The sequence below is a fragment of the Hirundo rustica genome, chromosome 4 (genome assembly GCF_015227805.2).
Source record: "Hirundo rustica isolate bHirRus1 chromosome 4, bHirRus1.pri.v3, whole genome shotgun sequence".
Classification (NCBI taxonomy): Eukaryota; Metazoa; Chordata; class Aves; order Passeriformes; family Hirundinidae; genus Hirundo; species Hirundo rustica.
Genome location: NC_053453.1, coordinates 58,007,653 through 58,026,580, shown reverse-complemented (window position 1 = coordinate 58,026,580; position 18,928 = coordinate 58,007,653). Strand labels below are relative to the sequence as shown.

The 18,928-nt window shown below is 37.4% G+C and overlaps 1 protein-coding gene across 3 annotated transcripts in view; it reads left to right on the top strand.

The window, feature by feature from the left end:
• The window catches only part of MYBPC1 (myosin binding protein C1), a 69,204-nt gene extending 51,598 nt beyond the window's left edge, over positions 1-17,606 (top strand). For 2 of the 3 annotated variants that reach the window (XM_040061533.2, XM_040061532.2), the window contains 9 exons: positions 3,491-3,658; positions 4,128-4,216; positions 5,588-5,783; positions 6,421-6,560; positions 8,275-8,434; positions 9,868-10,004; positions 10,926-11,112; positions 14,903-14,942; positions 16,910-17,606. In XM_040061533.2, coding sequence (XP_039917467.1) covers positions 3,491-3,658; positions 4,128-4,216; positions 5,588-5,783; positions 6,421-6,560; positions 8,275-8,434; positions 9,868-10,004; positions 10,926-11,112; positions 14,903-14,913 — 1,088 coding nt within the window. In that variant the 3' untranslated portion in view covers positions 14,914-14,942; positions 16,910-17,606. Of the gene's footprint in view, positions 1-2,307; positions 2,377-3,490; positions 3,659-4,127; positions 4,217-5,587; positions 5,784-6,420; positions 6,561-8,274; positions 8,435-9,867; positions 10,005-10,925; positions 11,113-14,902; positions 14,943-16,909 lie in introns of all 3 variants that reach the window. The other variant, XM_058420161.1, reaches the window with a different exon arrangement.
• The last annotated feature ends 1,322 nt before the right edge of the window (positions 17,607-18,928 follow it).

Genomic DNA, 18,928 nt, shown 5'->3' with positions numbered 1-18,928 from the left:
GTGAACAACCACTGGCTTTTCTCAGGAGCACTCAGCATCTTGTAGTATTGAGATGAATATCTTTAAGGAGCAGGACTGCAAGAAGCTCAGAGACCCGGAGAAGAATACCTGAAGGCAGACACAGCTGGAATGGTAGGAAGGGTTTTCCTTGTATTTTGGGAGGGAGCTACGGGAACAGCTCAGAATGAGTAAGCATGAAGTCTTCCATCAAGACGCAGTGTTCTCATTTTCTTTCCACTGCACAGGCCAGGTGTAGGAGAATATTAAGGGGACTGTCAGTGTGAAGACTTCAGTGTATGCTGTATATTATGCTTTGTTTAGCATTGGGTAGAATGGCAGGGAGAAGTTAAAAGTGCTTGACATTACAGTATGTGATATCCAAATTCAGTGATAAGAGAGGCTGCAGACAGGTGAATTCAGAGTATGGCTTTGAAAAAGAATCTTCTAAATCTGTCTTTACAGGGCTGTTAGAAGAACATTGTATACCTGTTAAATGGAACAAATTCTTTACTTTTTTTTCCAGATAGGTTTTAAACATATGAAGATACAACAAAATGGCAGCCAAGTCTGTCATTTTACTGTTACCCACCTCAGTTAAAATACAATGGGTACAATGTATTTTACATAGTTTTGAGTGTTTATGTATATCTATATATGTTTTCTATATATGCATATACATCTATATATACACAATTGACATTATGTATATATGTTAATGCAAATGCTTAGGAAGAAGCAAGATAAGTAGAAAATGCCAATTTAAAAATGCCAATTTTAAAAGCCATGTTACTGGATTATTCATCTTTTTCTCTCTGCTCAGGGTTTGTTTTTTTTTTTCCTTTCTCGCAATATCTTAGTGCCTCTTTTTTCTCAGCCCTTTCAGTGCCTGTTCTGCCTCAAACTAATTTTTCTGTAATATTTAATAACTTTTTAATTTCAAGATACTTTTTATGACTGTCTATATTCATTCTTCTGCTTTTTTCTCTTAGTTTTTTGTCTGTAAACTCATCTGTATCTACATTCTCCATTCTTTCATTGTTGTCACTGAAGTTGTTTTCAAGAGGGTTTTTTAGAGTCTTCCTTAACATAGCAATCATTAGGAGAAATCACAAGCTGACAAAAAATATATCTAAAGAAAATTCAGAAGAATAATATATCATAAACATTGTTTTGGCTTTGCAAAATTGGTATTTCCCTTTATGGGAACCACATAACTTGATCAACATGGTGGATTCTTGGAGTCCTTAACTATGCACCACTCCGTGCATGTCACTGAACTGGAGTCTCATCATGAATATCCTGATCCAGCATTGCATAGGTGTGAATAATATGAATATAGAATACAGAGAACGAGAGAGAGAATTCCCCAGACCTAGTTTGCAATATCCAGCTTTGGCCCTCTTGCTGTAGAGATGTGGAGTAGACCAAATGCTGTTGACACTGGAGAAGTCAGTCTCTAGTAAAGTGTGCTGCTGATCGGTTCTTGTGGGGCATTTTGAGGGCAGCCTGGGGAGCACAGCCCGAGTGTTCCCCAGGACAATATGTTTATCTGCCTGTAACAGGCTGTTGTACCTGCAGATGATCTGTTTTTATAGCCAGTAAATAAGTACTTCAGAGAGTTTCTGTTGGCTGAGATCTTTGCCAGTGTTCTCATCCAGGACCATGCAAAAATACTAGAACAGTAGTTTTAGTATCCCAAAAATAGCCAGTTCCAGGATTCCTGGAAATTCAGGGCAGTGATAACTTTGTCCAGGAAATAAAGCCTTAAGGTTTACATCATACCTGTCATCATCCATGGGTCTGGTCTTCCTTTAATCTTCTATCTGTTACCTTTAGCTAAATGTGTTCTCTTCCTCTGTTTCCTGCTAGTTTATTTTCCAAGACCTCTTTTTTCATGTCTCTCTTACTCAGAATTTTTCTCTGAATTTTTAATCTCTTCTGTGATGTGTTTTCTTCTCCTTCTACACGTTCTCTCATTATCATTTTGTTTCATTTCTCTCTTCCAAGTGTTCCTTTTGTCGCTTTCTTTTTATATTTCTAGGGCTATTCTGGGGCCCAAAAAACTCATACAACTTTATATCCTCCTTTTCTTTCATCCTTTAACTTTCCTGTGGGCATCACATATAACCGTTCTGTGATCTAGATGCCCTCTTTCCATCTCTTTTCTCCCTGCAGTCTCCCTAAATATGGGTTCGCTAAATCTGTAAAGCCTAGTATCTATCTTTGCATACTTACTAACAGGAATTGCTAACCACTGACAAAATGCTCCATCTGTGTGAAAGTGGGTGTCTCTGATTAATTTTAAAGATGGATTCTCTCAAGGTATATCGACAGATCTGTCTGAGGAATTGGGGGAGCCACCTTTTAACCTGGAAGGTACAGTATTCCACAAAGGATATAAGTCTTCTTTAATGAAAGAAAAACTCTCTTCATAAAAGTAGAGATAAATTCCTGATAGTGAATTTTAGAGGCAACAGTCTACAGAATTTTCTGTGGTATAGGTGTAAGGGGAGGGGAAGATACTTGAAAACAGTCATTGATTGAAATCCTTTTCTGCTAGAAGCTTGAAGGAAAACTTAATTCTTAAAAGCAAGACACTCAGTTCTGAAAATGTACCACAGCACTATGCTCTAGGTCTGCAGGACTCTCCAGTTCATAACAGTTCTCTCGTCTTCTGTGCCCATTTTATAGTGACAGCTTTACATAATTTGGAAAGTATTGATCCTGACTTGCTAGTTCATAAATCTGGCTCCAGTGCCCAGGTGCCAGCAGTGTCAGGGCAGTCTGTGCTGGGAGGACAGGGTGGATAAGAAAGTATGGTTTTTAATTGAAGCGATTCTGAAAGACTGTACTGTTATGATCACTTTGAATTTCATGCGACCGCCTGGGGGTAGGAATAAAAATCCGAGAATGCTGTAATTATGTGAATAATTCTGACACAGCCTTCCTTTTTTTAAAGGCATGAGGAGAGATGGCATTTCATTGCAATGTGTAAATATTCTGTGTTTCTCTTATTTCTCAGTTATACTTTTAAGGATACTCAGCACCGGTTGAAATTAATTGCAAAACCCAAAACCTATTTCTCTCCAAGGAAGCTGTTAAAGCAATGATGAGTGCTTTCGGAAATACATTCTTTGTCCCCCTTGTTTTATTCTAGCTGAATTTAGAAAAATCTAACCACTTTTCTCTTTGGTACACCTAAATTATAGACATATTCTAATAATATCTGTATAATTATATAAAGCTATATAAATATATAAATATAAAAATATGTAATCAGCAGAAACCCTTAAGGGTTTGAAACATTCTTCCTACATATGAAAGTGAATCTATATTGTGTTCCAGCATAATTAGAAAAACAAAATAGAATTATTCCTTAAAATCTAACAAATCTATTACTGTTCTGTAATTTTCCTCATCCATGCTCTGGATGTATTTTTAATTCCCTGTTCTTTGGATTTGTCCTGCTTCCCTCACTTCCCTAAACCAGCTGATGAATGGATTGTGGCTAACCCAGAGCTGACAGACAAAACGAAGTTTACCATCAATGGCCTTCCAACTGGCTCGAAAATCCTTGTGAGAGTAAAAGCTGTGAATGCAGCTGGTGAAAGTGAGCCCAAGTACCACCCACAGCCTATTTTAGTCAAGGAAGTGATAGGTAAGATCCCGCTGCCTACACTTACCCACAAATACCCCATTTCCATACTAATATCTGGGGTTTTTAAAGTCTTAATACTTACTTGTAACTGATGATACAGCCTTACAAAGCCATTGTGTGGTAGCTAGAAATCATGAAACCGTCTTTAAAAATCTTCATAATTTTGTTTCATTTCTGAGCCTTTATTTCTCAGTTTTTGGGGGCTTTTTTTATTCCTGCAGAACTTGAACTTGATGGTGCTTTATTTAAGTTGTTCTAAGCTTCCCACCTAGTCCTGCCATTGTAGCATTTGGTGCTATAAAAGCTGATGGTGTCCTGAATGCAATGCTGGGAGACCAAGAAATTTAAGACACCTCACTCATTAGGCACCTCTGGGAATTTTAGACCATACTGTTTCCTTTTTATACAGCACACCAGTGCTGCCTCCGTTAGAAAATTGATGCTTAACACAAACTTTTGTTTTGTTCAGAACCTCCAAAGATTCGTCTGCCAAGACACTTAAAACAAACCTATACTCGAAGAGTTGGAGAAACTGTGAATCTTGTTATTCCTTTCCAGGTAGGAAATAAAAACACAGACAGAAAAATTCTCTTTGTGCCTTTTTTTTTTTTTTTTTTTAAATACTGCTGCTTTTTAACTGATTTCTCAGTAATTTTGGCCAGTGAGCTGAGTTAAACAGATATGGAAGCACTCTGAAGTACAGAGGTGCTTGAACGGTTTTGGTTTGATGTCTCAAACGAAGGATGTTCTGCCAAGTAATGAATCAGGTAATTTGCTCAGACAGACTGATTGGTCATTTGTCATCCAAAGGACACTTAAAAGTCTTACACATGAAATAATTATTAGCACAATGCAAAGGGGTTGCACTGGAAGCAGTTAAATATGGTTATCAAAAGTGAAACAGTAGCATTTAATAACTTCCTTCTCATGAGACAGGAAAAATGAGGCGAAGAGTGGGCAGATTGCAACTGTTAAATCCTTGAGATCACAAGTGTAATACGACTATTTCTAAAATACATAGCATGTTTTCCCACAGCATCATGTTAACTTTCATTACCATCTCTTTTAAACAGCACCTGCCTCTCTCCTTGCAGGGTTTTTCTTCTGAATAAAAGAATTACGGCAGAAATCATTTCTATTTCATGTCTGCACATTTTAAGATACTGGGTGCACATAAGTCAGCTTCACAGAGGCCGTTAAAAGCTTCTTAAAAGCTTGATCAGCAAATACATTGCAAGATATATTTCTCTTGAGAAATTAAAGGAATATTCTATGGCTATTCTCTAAGATAAGGTGTTCAAAATGGTGTGAGATTACCCTTTTCAGAAAGCATCTGCAAACTGTTTGCCCATGGAAGGCAAATGCCATGGACAAGCAGATGATATTCACTCTACTTTAAGCACCTATATTGGACACACAAAAAATGGCACACAAAAGAGATCAATTGAGCCTTTCTAACAGCTATTACAACTTCCTTTGCAATGAAAGAAGAAAATTTAGGACCTTTGGAGGTTAAATCTATTACATTCTTCTTTCACTGGCAGTGTAGAGAATGTAAGCATTTCCAGAGAGTGAAAAACTTTGTTTTATATTTTCTGTGGGTTCTATTTTCTATTTTTTATTTCATTTCTTTCAGAAAACTGGAAATTATATGTCAAATTTAGCTAGAAAAGTAATTGTCCAATATAGCCAGAAACTGCAAATATTTTCATGCTCCTGGGAAAAAAAAAAAAAAGGAAATAAAGTTATACTTTAGGTAAATTGGTATGATTGCATCTCTAAATGGTGCATAATTTTAAAAATAATTCTGTTTCTTTCAGGACAGTTTTTATTTCCTGTTTGGAAAAAGTGGGAAATAAACCTGTTTCCTTCTCTTCCCTTTTCTCACCAAAAAAAATCATACAAAAATTGTTTCCTGGCTCCTTGCAGGGAAAACCAAGAGCAAAAGTATCATGGCAGAAAAACGGTACTCCGATCGACAAGAACGACATCAACATCCGCAACACTGAGAACGACACCATCATCTTCATCCGAAAGGCAGAGCGGGGGCACTCCGGGGAGTACGACATGAAAGTGGAGGTGGAGAACTTGGTGGACAAAGCTACGATAGATATTCAGATTGTTGGTATGTTTGGAGAAACAGAAATAAATTCAGCTGTTCCAAGGCTACAGGAAAATGGGGATTCTAATACTTTTCTTGGCAGTGGTATCTCTCCATGTCTAATTATTTGGCTGTAGATTTGTGGTCTCTCTGGAAACTTCCATGCTCCATAGCATTGCTGGAATGTGTCAGTCTCTTTTTTTCTCTGTTAAGCCCCTCATGTTCTTGTCTATCTGGGATGGAAGATTTTTCCCGTTGAGTGGTACCCATAGACAGACATGGTAGCAAATCCATGGTAAGTTTGTCACAAACACAGTGTGGAAGAAATCCTAAATGCTGAAAGTACATGAAGGTAGGAAATACAGACAAGAAAATGCATTTACTTTCTGTTTTTACAATCTATTCCTCTACATAATAGGCAAAAATTCCTCTACATAATAGGCAAAAATGGCAGCACAACTTTAAGTATTAAATTTATTGTAATTCTGACATTCTTTCACTTTGTAAAGTTTTGTTTTGCAACCACATATTTCTTTTCACTTCTTCTTCTTTTTTTTTTTTTTTTTTTTAAGAAAGAGAGAGAAATCAAATTAATTGGAAGATATGTGTGGGAAAAAGATAGAGAAAGCAAACAGTAGAATATGCCATATTTTCATTACAGATCGCCCAGGCCCACCAGAGGTCGTAACTATTGAGGATGTCTGGGGAGAGAATGTAAATCTATCATGGAAGCCACCAAAAGATGATGGCAATGCTGCTATTACTGGGTACACTATTCAAAAAGCAGATAAGAAGAGTATGGTAAGTAATGAGATGTTTAAAAGCTGGATGTACTCATGAATTCTTTTTTAAAAACAAATAGCATTACATGCTTAAAATTATGTAGGTGTATAAAGCACTGATTTATCGGCAATCAAAAAAATCTCTAAAGGACTCTCTAAAAACTGTAATCTCTTCTTCACTATAACTAAAGCCTAGAAATGGAAATATTTTCAAACTATTCCAAAGAGGAGAACTTAAAAAAGGAAAGGATAGGGGGATATGACAGAAGTAATTCTGCATTATTCCTCTGCCTCAGGAGAGAAAATAAAACCTTAAAATATTAATTCTGAATTCAGTAGCCTGCTACCAGAACAGAAGTGTACAATTGCTGCTGTTTTCAAACCTGCAATGTCACACTGTGTAAGTTATTGCCACTCCTTATTACCCATGGCAAAACAGTACATAGACAACTCTGAAACCGCTCTAAGATTTACAGATGAAAAGTGCAATACAGAATTTTTTTTTTTTTTCATTAAACTAACAAGAGTTTTACACATTCTTGAAAGACAGCAGTCAGATTCTCAGATTTAACATTTACTGCAAATTTAAACACTGGAAATCTGGGGCAATATTTTGGGAGCTGCCTTCTCCAAGAAAATCTTGCTGTCCCCTCTTATGCCCCACATTAATATGTTGATCTCCTTTATGGTCTGATCAAGTCATTTTTCCTATTCCACTATTTTCCTTCCCACCCTTTTTTATTTTTTTTTTTCCTACCTCTCTTGAGACTATAAGAAGATATAGTCTCTGGTATACGATCAGAACAATGTCCTCTCTAAATTACTGTGATAAGGAGAAAGTATCAACAGAAAGCAGCATCTAGGGTTCAGTGTGACATGGATCATTCAGGTCACTTTCCTCACAGTATCTGTGGTGGCACATTTTGCAATTCTGGCATAGCTAGTCTTCGACAAAAAACTGTTTTCCCAAAGGAACTTTGGCTCTTAAAGTTGATCAAATATAAATGCAAACTGTGGTACAGGGAACTCAGCACAAGTTCATCTTTAGAAAAGCAAGAAAACTATTTAGGGCAGAGTAAAGAAAAGCAGAAACATTGCTGTGGTCATATTGCACTTTATATTGATTGCATTTTTAGCATTAACCTCTTTCATCTCAGATTGTTATTTAGGTATTGTGTAATAGGACAGAATTCACACCTCCTATTACTGCTGCAAGATTAAAGCACTAAAACCCACTTGCCCATCTCAGCTTTTAGATATCAGAGGACCAGCAGCACAGAACTACATTTCTCATGAATACTCAGCCTGTGATAGAGCGGGCAGACTAGTGCAGTGGCCTCTTGTGAGTGCCTATTACTGCAGAACAGCACATGCTATTGCCTTCCCCACAGGAATGCAGTTTTCTTATCTGCAACTGTACTTTCTCTGTCAGCAGTGTGGATTAGGAATGAGGGAGCTCACACAACACAACTTCTGTAATACTGCAGTTGCTAAAATGAACCCTTCCAGCTGCCAGTGTAACAATTCAGTAGGGTTCACTTTCCATTTGGTCTTCACTGCTCAGCAGCGAGCGCTGCAGTAATGCCATTATCACTCATTTCATTATTAATTACTGTTAGCTGTACCCTCTTCAAAGAAGAACCTGCTCCCAGAAGCTTAACGATTGTTGCAATGGATGTCTGGGAGGTGCGGTTTTCTGGGGGGAGCTCACCCTGTGCGTCTGTGCCTTTCAGGAGTGGTTCACCGTGATTGAGCACTACCACCGCACCAGTGCCACCATCAACGAGCTGGTCATAGGCAACGAGTACTACTTCAGGGTCTTTGCTGAGAACATGTGTGGCCTCAGCGAGGATGCAACCATGACCAAAGAGAGTGCTTTGATTGCAAAGGATGGTTAGTAATTATCCATGCCTTGTCAAGCGGGAAGGGGGTGCTCAGAGACTGGAAGGTGACTAAAGGCCGTATCTCTAAAGCATTCAGACACACTCCCAGTCCCAAGGCCAGGTACAGCAGCCAGGGCATTTCCTATTCAGACTTCTTGGTTTGTCCACATATCTCACAGTCACTGCTTTTAATCAGGAGTGGGACATTTCTCCCAGGTCCTGAGATTTTCTATGGTCTTGGATCTCAGACTCAAGTGAGCACTGGCACATACGCATTGACAAGAGCTAGAGAGGAATAAAGCAGCTGTTCTCTTAGAAGCAGTGGGTCACCACCTTCCACTGAAGACTTGGTATCAGCTGTGCAGGTGCTCCCTCCATTTCAGGTGGGATGCAACAGAAAAGCATAATCCCTTCACATCTCTTGAGGGTGGGGTTGGGCAAATTCTGATTCTGCAGTGAAAAATACTGACATTTCAGAAGATGTCAGTTGGAAATGGCACTGTAAACTTAAGAACCACAAAACTTTCCTATGAAAAGGAAATTCTAAAAACAAATAGCTTACAGGAAGAAAATCAAAACAGTTTGTCTGAAAGGAAGGAATGCATGACTGTCATGATGCAGAGGACAGACAACTTGTACAATGCACACAGCCAGGCTGAAAGACTTTGGAGTCATGAACAAGAGAAGGCTCTAGGAATTCTTTTTCAGCACTGCATATTGGACCTTCTCATGAGAGCAAGTATCAAGCCTAAGCTGCACCGAAGTCAGTATGAGAGATTGGATCAGCTTTCAGTGAAGCAAAGCTGCTTAATGATACCTGTGCACAGGAAGAGATGTCTGTCTGTCTGGCCACTTTAAATGCCGGCTGAGTGTGTGGCTGAAGAGGAGCTGGTGGTTATCTCCATTGCAAAGTGGGGATAAACTGGGAGTGAGAAAATACATTTTACTACCACGTTTCCCTTGTTCAGAAACTGCATCTATTCAGATATTTGTATTGTCAGTGTACTGTTTGAAGCAGAAAGAAAAATGGATTTGCAGATACAGAGACAGATTATAATCAGAACAAACGGTAAAAAATAATTGGCAGCAGAGTGAACAAGGCTTGCCAAAGACAGGCTTCCTGCAGCACACAGGTCAGGATCCATCCTGCTCTGTAGCATGCAGGGCATGCAGGCACAGACCCGAAATAAACATGTATTGCTTTGTGTACCACCTGCACAGGAAACAAAGAGAAGCTCTCAGACATCAATGCCATAGCATGACCAAGGGCTACAGTCACTGTGCAGACCCACCTCCAACCTCACCTACAAGTGCAGTTACTGGAGTCACGTTGGTACCTAAAGTAGTGCAGATCAGAACTGACTCTGTAGCCATTTAATGTGCTTGGGTGTTTAGCTACCTGCTAACAATTTTATTTATAAATGTTTAATTTTCACTTCATAGGTAAAGTCTACAAATACCCAGTTTACGATGACTTTGACTTCACCGAGCGGCCGCTGTTCACTCAGCCCCTGGTGAACACGTTTGCTGTAGCTGGTTACAATGCCACCCTGAACTGCAGCGTCCGAGGCAACCCCAAGGTACAGCACAGCTCTGACAGCAGCACTTAAAACACGAGAGAGTTTAACCTGACAATAATAATTAAATGCCACTTTTACCATTTAACTCATGAGCCAGGCTGAAGGCAAGCAGACAGGTGTGGGTTCTAAAGAATACAAAAATAAAGGAGCTGCTTACCTGTGCTACAGGTACTGCAATAGTTAATGTACAGATGACTCAGTGAAGGGGCAGAACCTCAGGAAAAGGTTGGTCTTCACTGGGACTGTCACTGACAACAGCTGTACAGTTAATATACCAGTAAAAGTTGTTACTAAATTAAAGCCATAATTATTCTATAAAGAGCTAATTATTTTCTACTTAAGCACATTGCAGGAATGCTCTGGGTGCCATGTTGTTTCTCAGACCCACTGCATGATGTATCTTGCATTTTCTTTAGAATTGTGTCTTCTTGAGATCTTTTTTCTGATGTGAGAAACTGAACTGGCTGAGTAAAATGAGAAATCCAGAGTGCTGTTCACCCTTCACCTTCACAGATTCTGACTGTGCAAATTACTGTGGAAAAATATGTTTTTCCTATTGACTTAGAGTAATTGGATGTCAAAAGCTGATGATCAGATGTTTGCTATCATTAAACAGTCCTTGTATTGGTAACAGGCTTGTACTTATGACTTTAACTAGGTGATAAGAGCTGCATTTTAAAAAAGTGCTAAAAACCAGATGTATGATGCAGTGCTTATCTTTGAGTTAAGATTTACAGTTTCCTTTGTATCACTACTTCATCTATTTTTTATCATTTCTGATTACTCAGCTTTAACTGAACACCACAAAACAGGGGATAAAATATTTCAGTTCACAGGTTTGTGCATTTGGGTTTTCTTTTTTGTTGTTGTTTGTTGTTTGTTTGTTTTTTGTTGTTTTTTGTTGCCTTTTTTTTACTACAGCCCAAAATAACCTGGATGAAAAACAAAGTGCTCATAATGAATGACCCACGGTACCGGATGTTCAGCAACCAAGGTGTCTGTACCTTGGAGATCCGCAAGCCCAGCCCCTACGATGGAGGCACTTACACCTGCCGAGCAGTCAATGAACTGGGAGAGGCAGAAGTGGACTGTAAGCTGGAAGTAAGAGGTAAGGGCTTTTAACCATTGCAAACACCCTCTTAGCCTGACCACTACAGAGCTGAAAGGATGCAAGGCAAATGTGAAAGGGAGTTCAACTGTCCTGGATTAAATCAATAGCTCTTTGAGGATAAAATAATATTGGTTGTTTTCTTTTGTTTTGTTTCCATTAATGGATTTTTTTAATGAATTTCTGGTAGTTTAGAATTAACTGAGATATCATGAATGGCAACAAGACTTGGATAGGACAGCTAATGAATAATCTCAGGGCCATATTTTTCAGAAAATTACTTCCTAGGAAAAGATAGGGTAATGTTTAGCTGGACTAATTCCCACCAAAGGCTTAGTTTCAACTGTGGAATAAACTAAGTGCTTCTCAAAAAAATATTCTGAGGTTATAAGCAAGGAAAACTGCCTAAAGCCAGCTGATAGGAAGTGTCTAACTAAGGAATTCAGACAGAATTTAGATGATGTCAATATGGCTTTAATTACATTACTTCCATCATGCTAGTCTATAATGAAAACCACATTTAAAATTTTTATGGATTGCATTGTGTTTATTTTCTGTATTTGATTCCATTTTCTGTAAATGATTCTATTTTCTGTATTTTCTCATGTATCTTCTCACACAGCTCAGATTTGCCAGCAAGAAGACATTTCAATAAATAATGGTCTATGTTAAGTTTAACACTTAAATAATGTAATGAAAATATGCATATTGTATTTCTTAGTTTTTATTTTTTATTTTTAAGATACTGTCTTTAAAAGGCGATGTCCTCATCCTGGAAGTAAGATTGTTTTCATTAATCACAAGCAAACTTTCTATTTCACAGCATAACAGAAGACCTCAACACCTCAGTTCTTTGTCTATTTTTTTAATACTGAAAAGCCAAGTTATGTTGCTAAGTGAACACAGCAGCTGAAGCTTAGCAAACCAGGATAGGCTCAGGGTTTGCTCTAGGCAAATATAGCAAATTACTCTTAAACAGCCAGAGTACAAAGACATCATTACATCTTATTTCTCTCTTCTATTGACTTACATGTTGATTTATCATCCACTTAAGTTTCCCAGCCTGTTTCTTCATTTAGGAGGGCTCCCCAGATGACTGCTCACAATGCTGATGCAGAGCAGAGACTGCAGGTTTCTGACTCACTGGAAATGAATTGCAGTTTGTGTGTGTGTTTGTTTTTATATGTACATCTTTAAGCTGGTTCAGCTTTATTCCAGCAAGTATCTATCAAGGTCTGGATTTGTAATGATGAGATAGAGTTGAATGTTGTCTGACTAAGACTAACAGGTTCAAGGCTCTTCAGCCTATCTGGTGAACGTAAGAGCTACGGTACGAGCTACTACAGATAGTAGGTATGATGTACTAGCAAGTCCTGCTAAAGAGCTCTATGCCATGCAGGAGTATTTATTGTAGCAAGCTATGTTTCCTTATGCTGGCTAGAATTACTTTTAGCCATCCATCTCTGACATATTGGAGAACTTAAATTATTGTGCCTATATAAATGTTCAGCCCCGAAAGTATCTGAACAGCCTAGGATTTCAGAATGTGCATGATTTTGGAACAACTGACTAGTTAGGAATACTTTGGCTATGAATACTATCAGTATGCTACAATTTTCTACATTTTTAGCCATTTCCTTACACTATTTTACATGTAAAATTAACCCCCCTAGTTGTTGTTAAATGTAATGCTCATTTCCTGAAAACATTTTAGTGATACTTACAAGCACAATTAAAATAATAAAAACTTATTCTGTCCTCATAAAAGGTTTTTCATGTACTGACGTTATTTCAGACAATCTTTTCTTCTTTGGTTTTAAGTTTTGCTGAGTGAATTTAAAGATGGAAGTTACGTGACCTACTCAGTACAATTGCACATATAGTGGCTTTTTTTGTAAATGTGTTTGTGTAAAAGGTCATGTAATAGATGACTCTTTCTCATCTCTCTTGAAAGATAACAACACGTGTAGAATCTCATGACAAAAAATACCGTATCTAACTTTTGAGTTTGTTGAAGTAGATCACTAAATTTTGCTCTAAACCTCCCATTACAAGCACTGAAGAACTGATTCCTTATCAGTTTCACTGAGGCCGATGAAAATAATTAGATAAAGTGTTGTGCTTCTTTTATCATGGGAAAAACAGCTTTGGAGAACCTTTGTCTTAGAAGAGAAATAAAGGTTGGTGACTAATAATAGGTTGGTGATAGCAAAGTTGCTGTATAAGAAATTTTATTTTTAAAAGGTGTTAAGATCAACTGGGAGCAATTTCAAATGTGAATAAATACCACTATAAATATTCTAATTCTGCAGTGATCTATCATGGAGTAATTAACCCAGGAGAACCATTCAGCTTGGCGGGGGATAATCAGGTTTATAATGCGCGTACTCCTCTGGACATTCCATTTCATTCCTACCCTCTCTTTCCAAATGCAAATGCATTTCCTGCATGCAAAGTGTGTATTTCTTTGGTTTTTTAGATTAAACTAGCTAGAGTCTCATGGCATACACTGTCTATGTCACATGAGCAAAGAAGGCCAAATTAATCAAGACAATATCCAATCATATGGGTATTTAATATCAGAATTACTAAGGTTTTAGACATACTTCATAAAAGTAGATGTATCTATAAAGAATTTATTTAATGACTGTGAATATGTTTGACCACAACACTTAGATCTTTCCAGGAGAAATATGCATTTCAAAAAAACAGCTCTCAGTTAGTTTGTAGAATTATTGAAAGACCAGAAGTATCATAAAGTCATCTGCTGCACTAAAAGGCATTCTTTATAACAGATTACTCTTTGGTTACAAATCAGTGCTCAGGATAATAATCCATGGCTGAACTTAACGTACCAATTCTAATGATGAAATCTTGATTCAATTACTTACAAGCAGAAAATTTTACTTCATTTCTTCTAGGGCTTATTTTACATTCAAGTTCATTGGGGTGCAGAAAATTTTACTCTTCCTACAAAACATATCTTTCCTTGCAATCTTGCTCAGATTCAGAATATTAACAGTGCAGTTTTAAAATTACAGTGATGCCCAGAAACTGGTCTGCAATATATTATGCATCCAGACTTACAATTTCAGTCCTAGAACATGTTAGGAGATCAGACTGGATAATGTTTCTGCAGCTTTTGAAGTATTGAGGTATTTTTTCTTAAAAGGCTACAATAGGTAAAAAGTTTAGTGCTTTTATAGACATACACACAGATAAGTGTATATATACACGGGTGTTTTATAGAGTAAAAATGTTTAATTAAGGGTAAGGGCTCCTACAGAGCTCCTACAGCATGCTTTAGTAACGTAAATGTGGATATATGACAAAGTACATACTTTAGTGTACAGGTATGTAATCTGTACTTGATTATTTTGCCTTACAGAGTTTCAACATATATATATATATGCTTCTTCAGTGTGTGCCTTTTTTTTTCCCCTGGTGGAAAATACTATATATATATATATATGCGTTAGCTTCTTTGAAGCTACATTTTGGAAACTTTTATCATAAATATAATTTGGTTCCAATCTATACTTTAGACTAATTAGAGGTTTTTATAGTTACTTGTTCCTATTAATCTAGCTTTTACATATTAATGATAAATTTGAAGTGGAACTGGTTCCCTACCTTTTACTCTTCATGTGCTTCTATTCCCACATACTTTACATGACTAAGGATTAAATGATCACCTTGACATAATTGTAATAATAATTTCACTCAACATTTTCTCTCCACTTTTGTGTTTGCAATTAAATTGTTACTTCTCTTTCTCTCTCTCCCTTAGTTACACAGTAAGGATTTTTGAATGTGTATTGTCATCTAAGGTAAGCTTTCATATGGTTCTTGCATATGAAGCTTATGTCTGTTTATTTGTCATACAATGTCTGCCTAGTATGGCATGATTTTCATTATGTAATTTAATGAAAATATCTTTATAAGTTAGCAGCATGATAGTTTTAAGGCATATAAATTCAGATTTTAGTAATTGCTTGTTATGGTAATTCTTAGTGATACATCCCATATCTTCTAATGGTGCATGTTTCATGGAATTTTTTTCAATGGAATTTAACAGTGCATGACTTAGCATGATTAATTAGCATGAATAAAATGCAAGTAATAAAAAGAGCATTATTATTATTATTATTATTATTATTATTATTATTATTATTATTATTTCAGCAAGTCATTTTTTATAGGAATATGCCTCTACATAAACAAAATATTTATTCCAGCGTTAACTTCTTTTAAAAATGAATGATTCATAGCACAACTTGCACTCCATGAGCTGAAAGAATGCCAAAAAGCTGAAAGAATGCCAAAAAGCATGCCTTCTTTTTTTTTTTTTTTTTTTTTTTTGTCTGTACTGTGCATCTACCTAAGGTTGGGAGCGAACTGTTCTGCCACAATGATGATATTAAATGAGACAGCATAGTCTCATAATCACTAGTAACTAATAGCATTTTAATTGAATAATACTTTTGTTAATAAAGGTTATAAGTCCTTAAAATTCTGTACTTGGCATAAATGTTGTATGTAAGTATCAGCCCAATTGCATTTAACTGAAGTGTTCAGAAAGTGTTATCTTCACCCTGGCAATGTACTTTTGCTTTAAAGCTTTTGGTGTGTTCCAGAAAAAGCTCAGAAGGTAAGTGCAGCTATCAGCGGGTGGTTTGCGATTTGCAGAACACAATATTAATGTAGATTTGTAAAGGGAATAATAATGGTATACAGCTCTCTTAAAGCAATTTACACCCTTTTGTCTGGAGAAAGGGCCGATTCTAAAGTTTTTAGCAAAATATTTATCTTTTTCCCACTGTTTCTTCCAAATATAATTTGATTTCAGTGAAACTAACAGAAATACTCGTGTTTCATTTCCATGGCTTTTATTTCAGTGGCATGGGACGTCCACAACCTCTATGGGCAACATGTGCCAGGGCCCCAACATCTTCACAGTAAAGAATGTCTTCTTTGCATCTAATCTACACCCACCCTTTTCCAGTTTGAAGCCACCACCCCTTGTCCTATCACAACAGGCCCTTGTAAAAAGTCCCTCTCCAGCTCTGTTGTAAGTTTTCTTTAGGTACTGGAAAGTGGTCTGAGGTCCCCCTGGAGCCTTCCCTTCCCCATGCTGAAAAACCCCAACAAAAAGTGAAATTTTGAAGTGAATTTAAAAGCAAATCCAAAATGATTCCTCAGACTTCCCCAGAAGATGGAAATTTTAGCTTTCATCATCTCCGTCTCTGGAGACTCTATCTGAAATTCTGGCTTTTTAATATAATTCTTTCATGTATGTCATCCCACTTGTTATTTTCAAGCAACATGGTAAATATTTTGCTAAATACCTAGAAACCATTTTAAGACCCAGAACTAGAATAAATTGAATATCTTTGCATGTTTTCCACAACTCATCCTGGTCAGTGTTTTCTACATTGTTCCCCCTGCACTGGCTTCCATCTCTGACCATACTCCACCCAGAGCGATGGAAAGCCAGGGGAGTTATTTGAAGTGAAGCTTATCATAAACCATTGCATGTGGTGAGATAAATGACTGAATATATGATACCCTAGAAATGAAATTCACCCTGCACAAGAGGACAGGAAAGGTCTGTATAATACCAGTCAAATAATGGTTAATGTCATACTGGACTTTTGAGCAGGGCTGAATTTTACCACATCTCAAAGTATGTAAAAGGGACTGACTAAAACTTGTCACTTATGCCAGAGAATAAAGGTGCAGAGCTGTTGCTTCAGGGACCTTCAACCTGAAGATTACCTGTTTTTCTTGCTTGTAGGTGGGCTTTCGTTCTTCAAGTTATTAATGGATGGAGTGCCTCCGCATATCATTGACTCGTATATGCGTGAAGTGCAGGCAGACAAAACTGAAGGGAAGTGAGAGTCCGTCCACAGTGCTTCCTCCCACTGCACTCGAAGCTGGTAGCAGAATAACAACATTTTAGTTCCTGCAACGACAGAATAACACGTGCGGTGGGGGATTTTATGATTTTCTTTTTCTTCTTAATTGTCCTTTTGTTTTCCCTACCTGCTCTTATTGAAAAGAAAGAATACGCATGGATTGCTTTGAGGTTGAAATGAAATGAACTGAAGACAACACACGTTTTGTAACGTTCGGCTTTATTTTCTGTTTGATACCGTGTTCTGGTTTTTAATGAGGAAAGAGGGGAAGCTGTGTAACAAGCGTAAGGAGGCAGTCAGTCTGTACTCACTGGTACAAAGGATATCTTTCTCAGACTGGAAGTACATGGATAGCCAGTAGATGTGCAATAAGATCCTTGGAAAACATACCTCTGAGAATGTATCTTATTCACCTGAGAATTGTTTAACAGAATATGGTTTTACTATAATATAACTAATGCATATGTAATTAATGATCATTTAAACTGAACATATCTTCCTATAGAAGTTTTGATTTCCTAAATCCGACCCATTGGTCTCTCAACTTGACTGAAATTGTTTTATTTAATGTACAATAAACAGGAAGTGTTTAAGATCTATTAAGTTTTTGTTTACTTTATTTTTGGCTCATTTTACCACATTTCTTGTTTTATTTCCACTTACAATAAAGCAGGAACTTGTCCTCACCACATGGAGAGGAAAACAGTATCAGCAGTCACCTAACCCAGTTGGCTTACACCTTAAGATACATGACACAGAATGTGAGTGGAGATAAATGCTACAGATACATGCAATTTTTTTAATCTATGCATTTTCAATATTTTAAATGTGACAAATGCCAACCATGATGGGTTTCACCATTCTGGATCCACTCCCTTTCCCCAGTAATTCATGGAGCTCTTGTAGCTATTACATCAGAAAAGGGACTGGTGAGTTCACTGTGTGTGGCAAAAGTGCCTGAGATTAGGTAGAATGGCTACATTTCCTCTCTAACTCCAGCATCATTGACCTCCAAGTTCTTTAGGAGAGAGGGTAATTAGAGGGACCCTAAGTCTCCAGCAAACCCTGAAGCACGTGAGACACAAGGCCACACATATTTTGGCCAGTTGTCGGTTCCCTATTGCCCTGTCATTTATTTACCAGTTCTCATTCTGGCTGTACAAATAGGACAGGTTATGTGCTCACTGGCTAATGACTGATCTCCAATTAGGGTTTATAAAGATAAAAGCCTACTTAGACCAGTAGTACATCACAAGATGTTTATTTGATGTCAGTGCATTTTCAAACATTCAGCAGTCAGTAATTACGCAATAATAAAAGAATGTGTTACTCTGACCTGCCACAGGTGAAGTGACGTTTTTACAGTTGTGCTCCCTCTTCTTTTGCTTTGGAGACCTGAGTGCATTTTCTCACATTGTTCTGTGAATCTTACTCTGAGAGACAGATAGACAGATAGATAGACAGATGATTATTTTTCTTTTCTCCCTTCTTTTTATCTTTGTGATTTCCTCTGTAGTGCTATCTGTGCAGGGAAGCAACTCTGCATTCCCAGTGATCCTGGACACCCCCCCCCCACCTCACCTGCATTTCACCCTGCTTCTGCCAAAATCAATCCTCTCACACACGTTCATTTACACCTACATGTGAAAGAAAGCAACACATCTACTAGGAAGAGCGTTTCATACAGGATTAATAATTTCTGTTTATTCTGTATCTCACCAGTGAATTGATACTCACTCCATCTATTTTGAAGCACAGAAAGCTGCAGGAGAAGGTCAGTTTGATTAAATGCCATAGATGTTTAAGCATTTAAGCGCACGGCCCTCATTTAAAGTAGTATCAGACTGTCACAGTCAGCACCAAAAGCTACAGTCACTGTAAGTTTGCGCTTCTCAGTA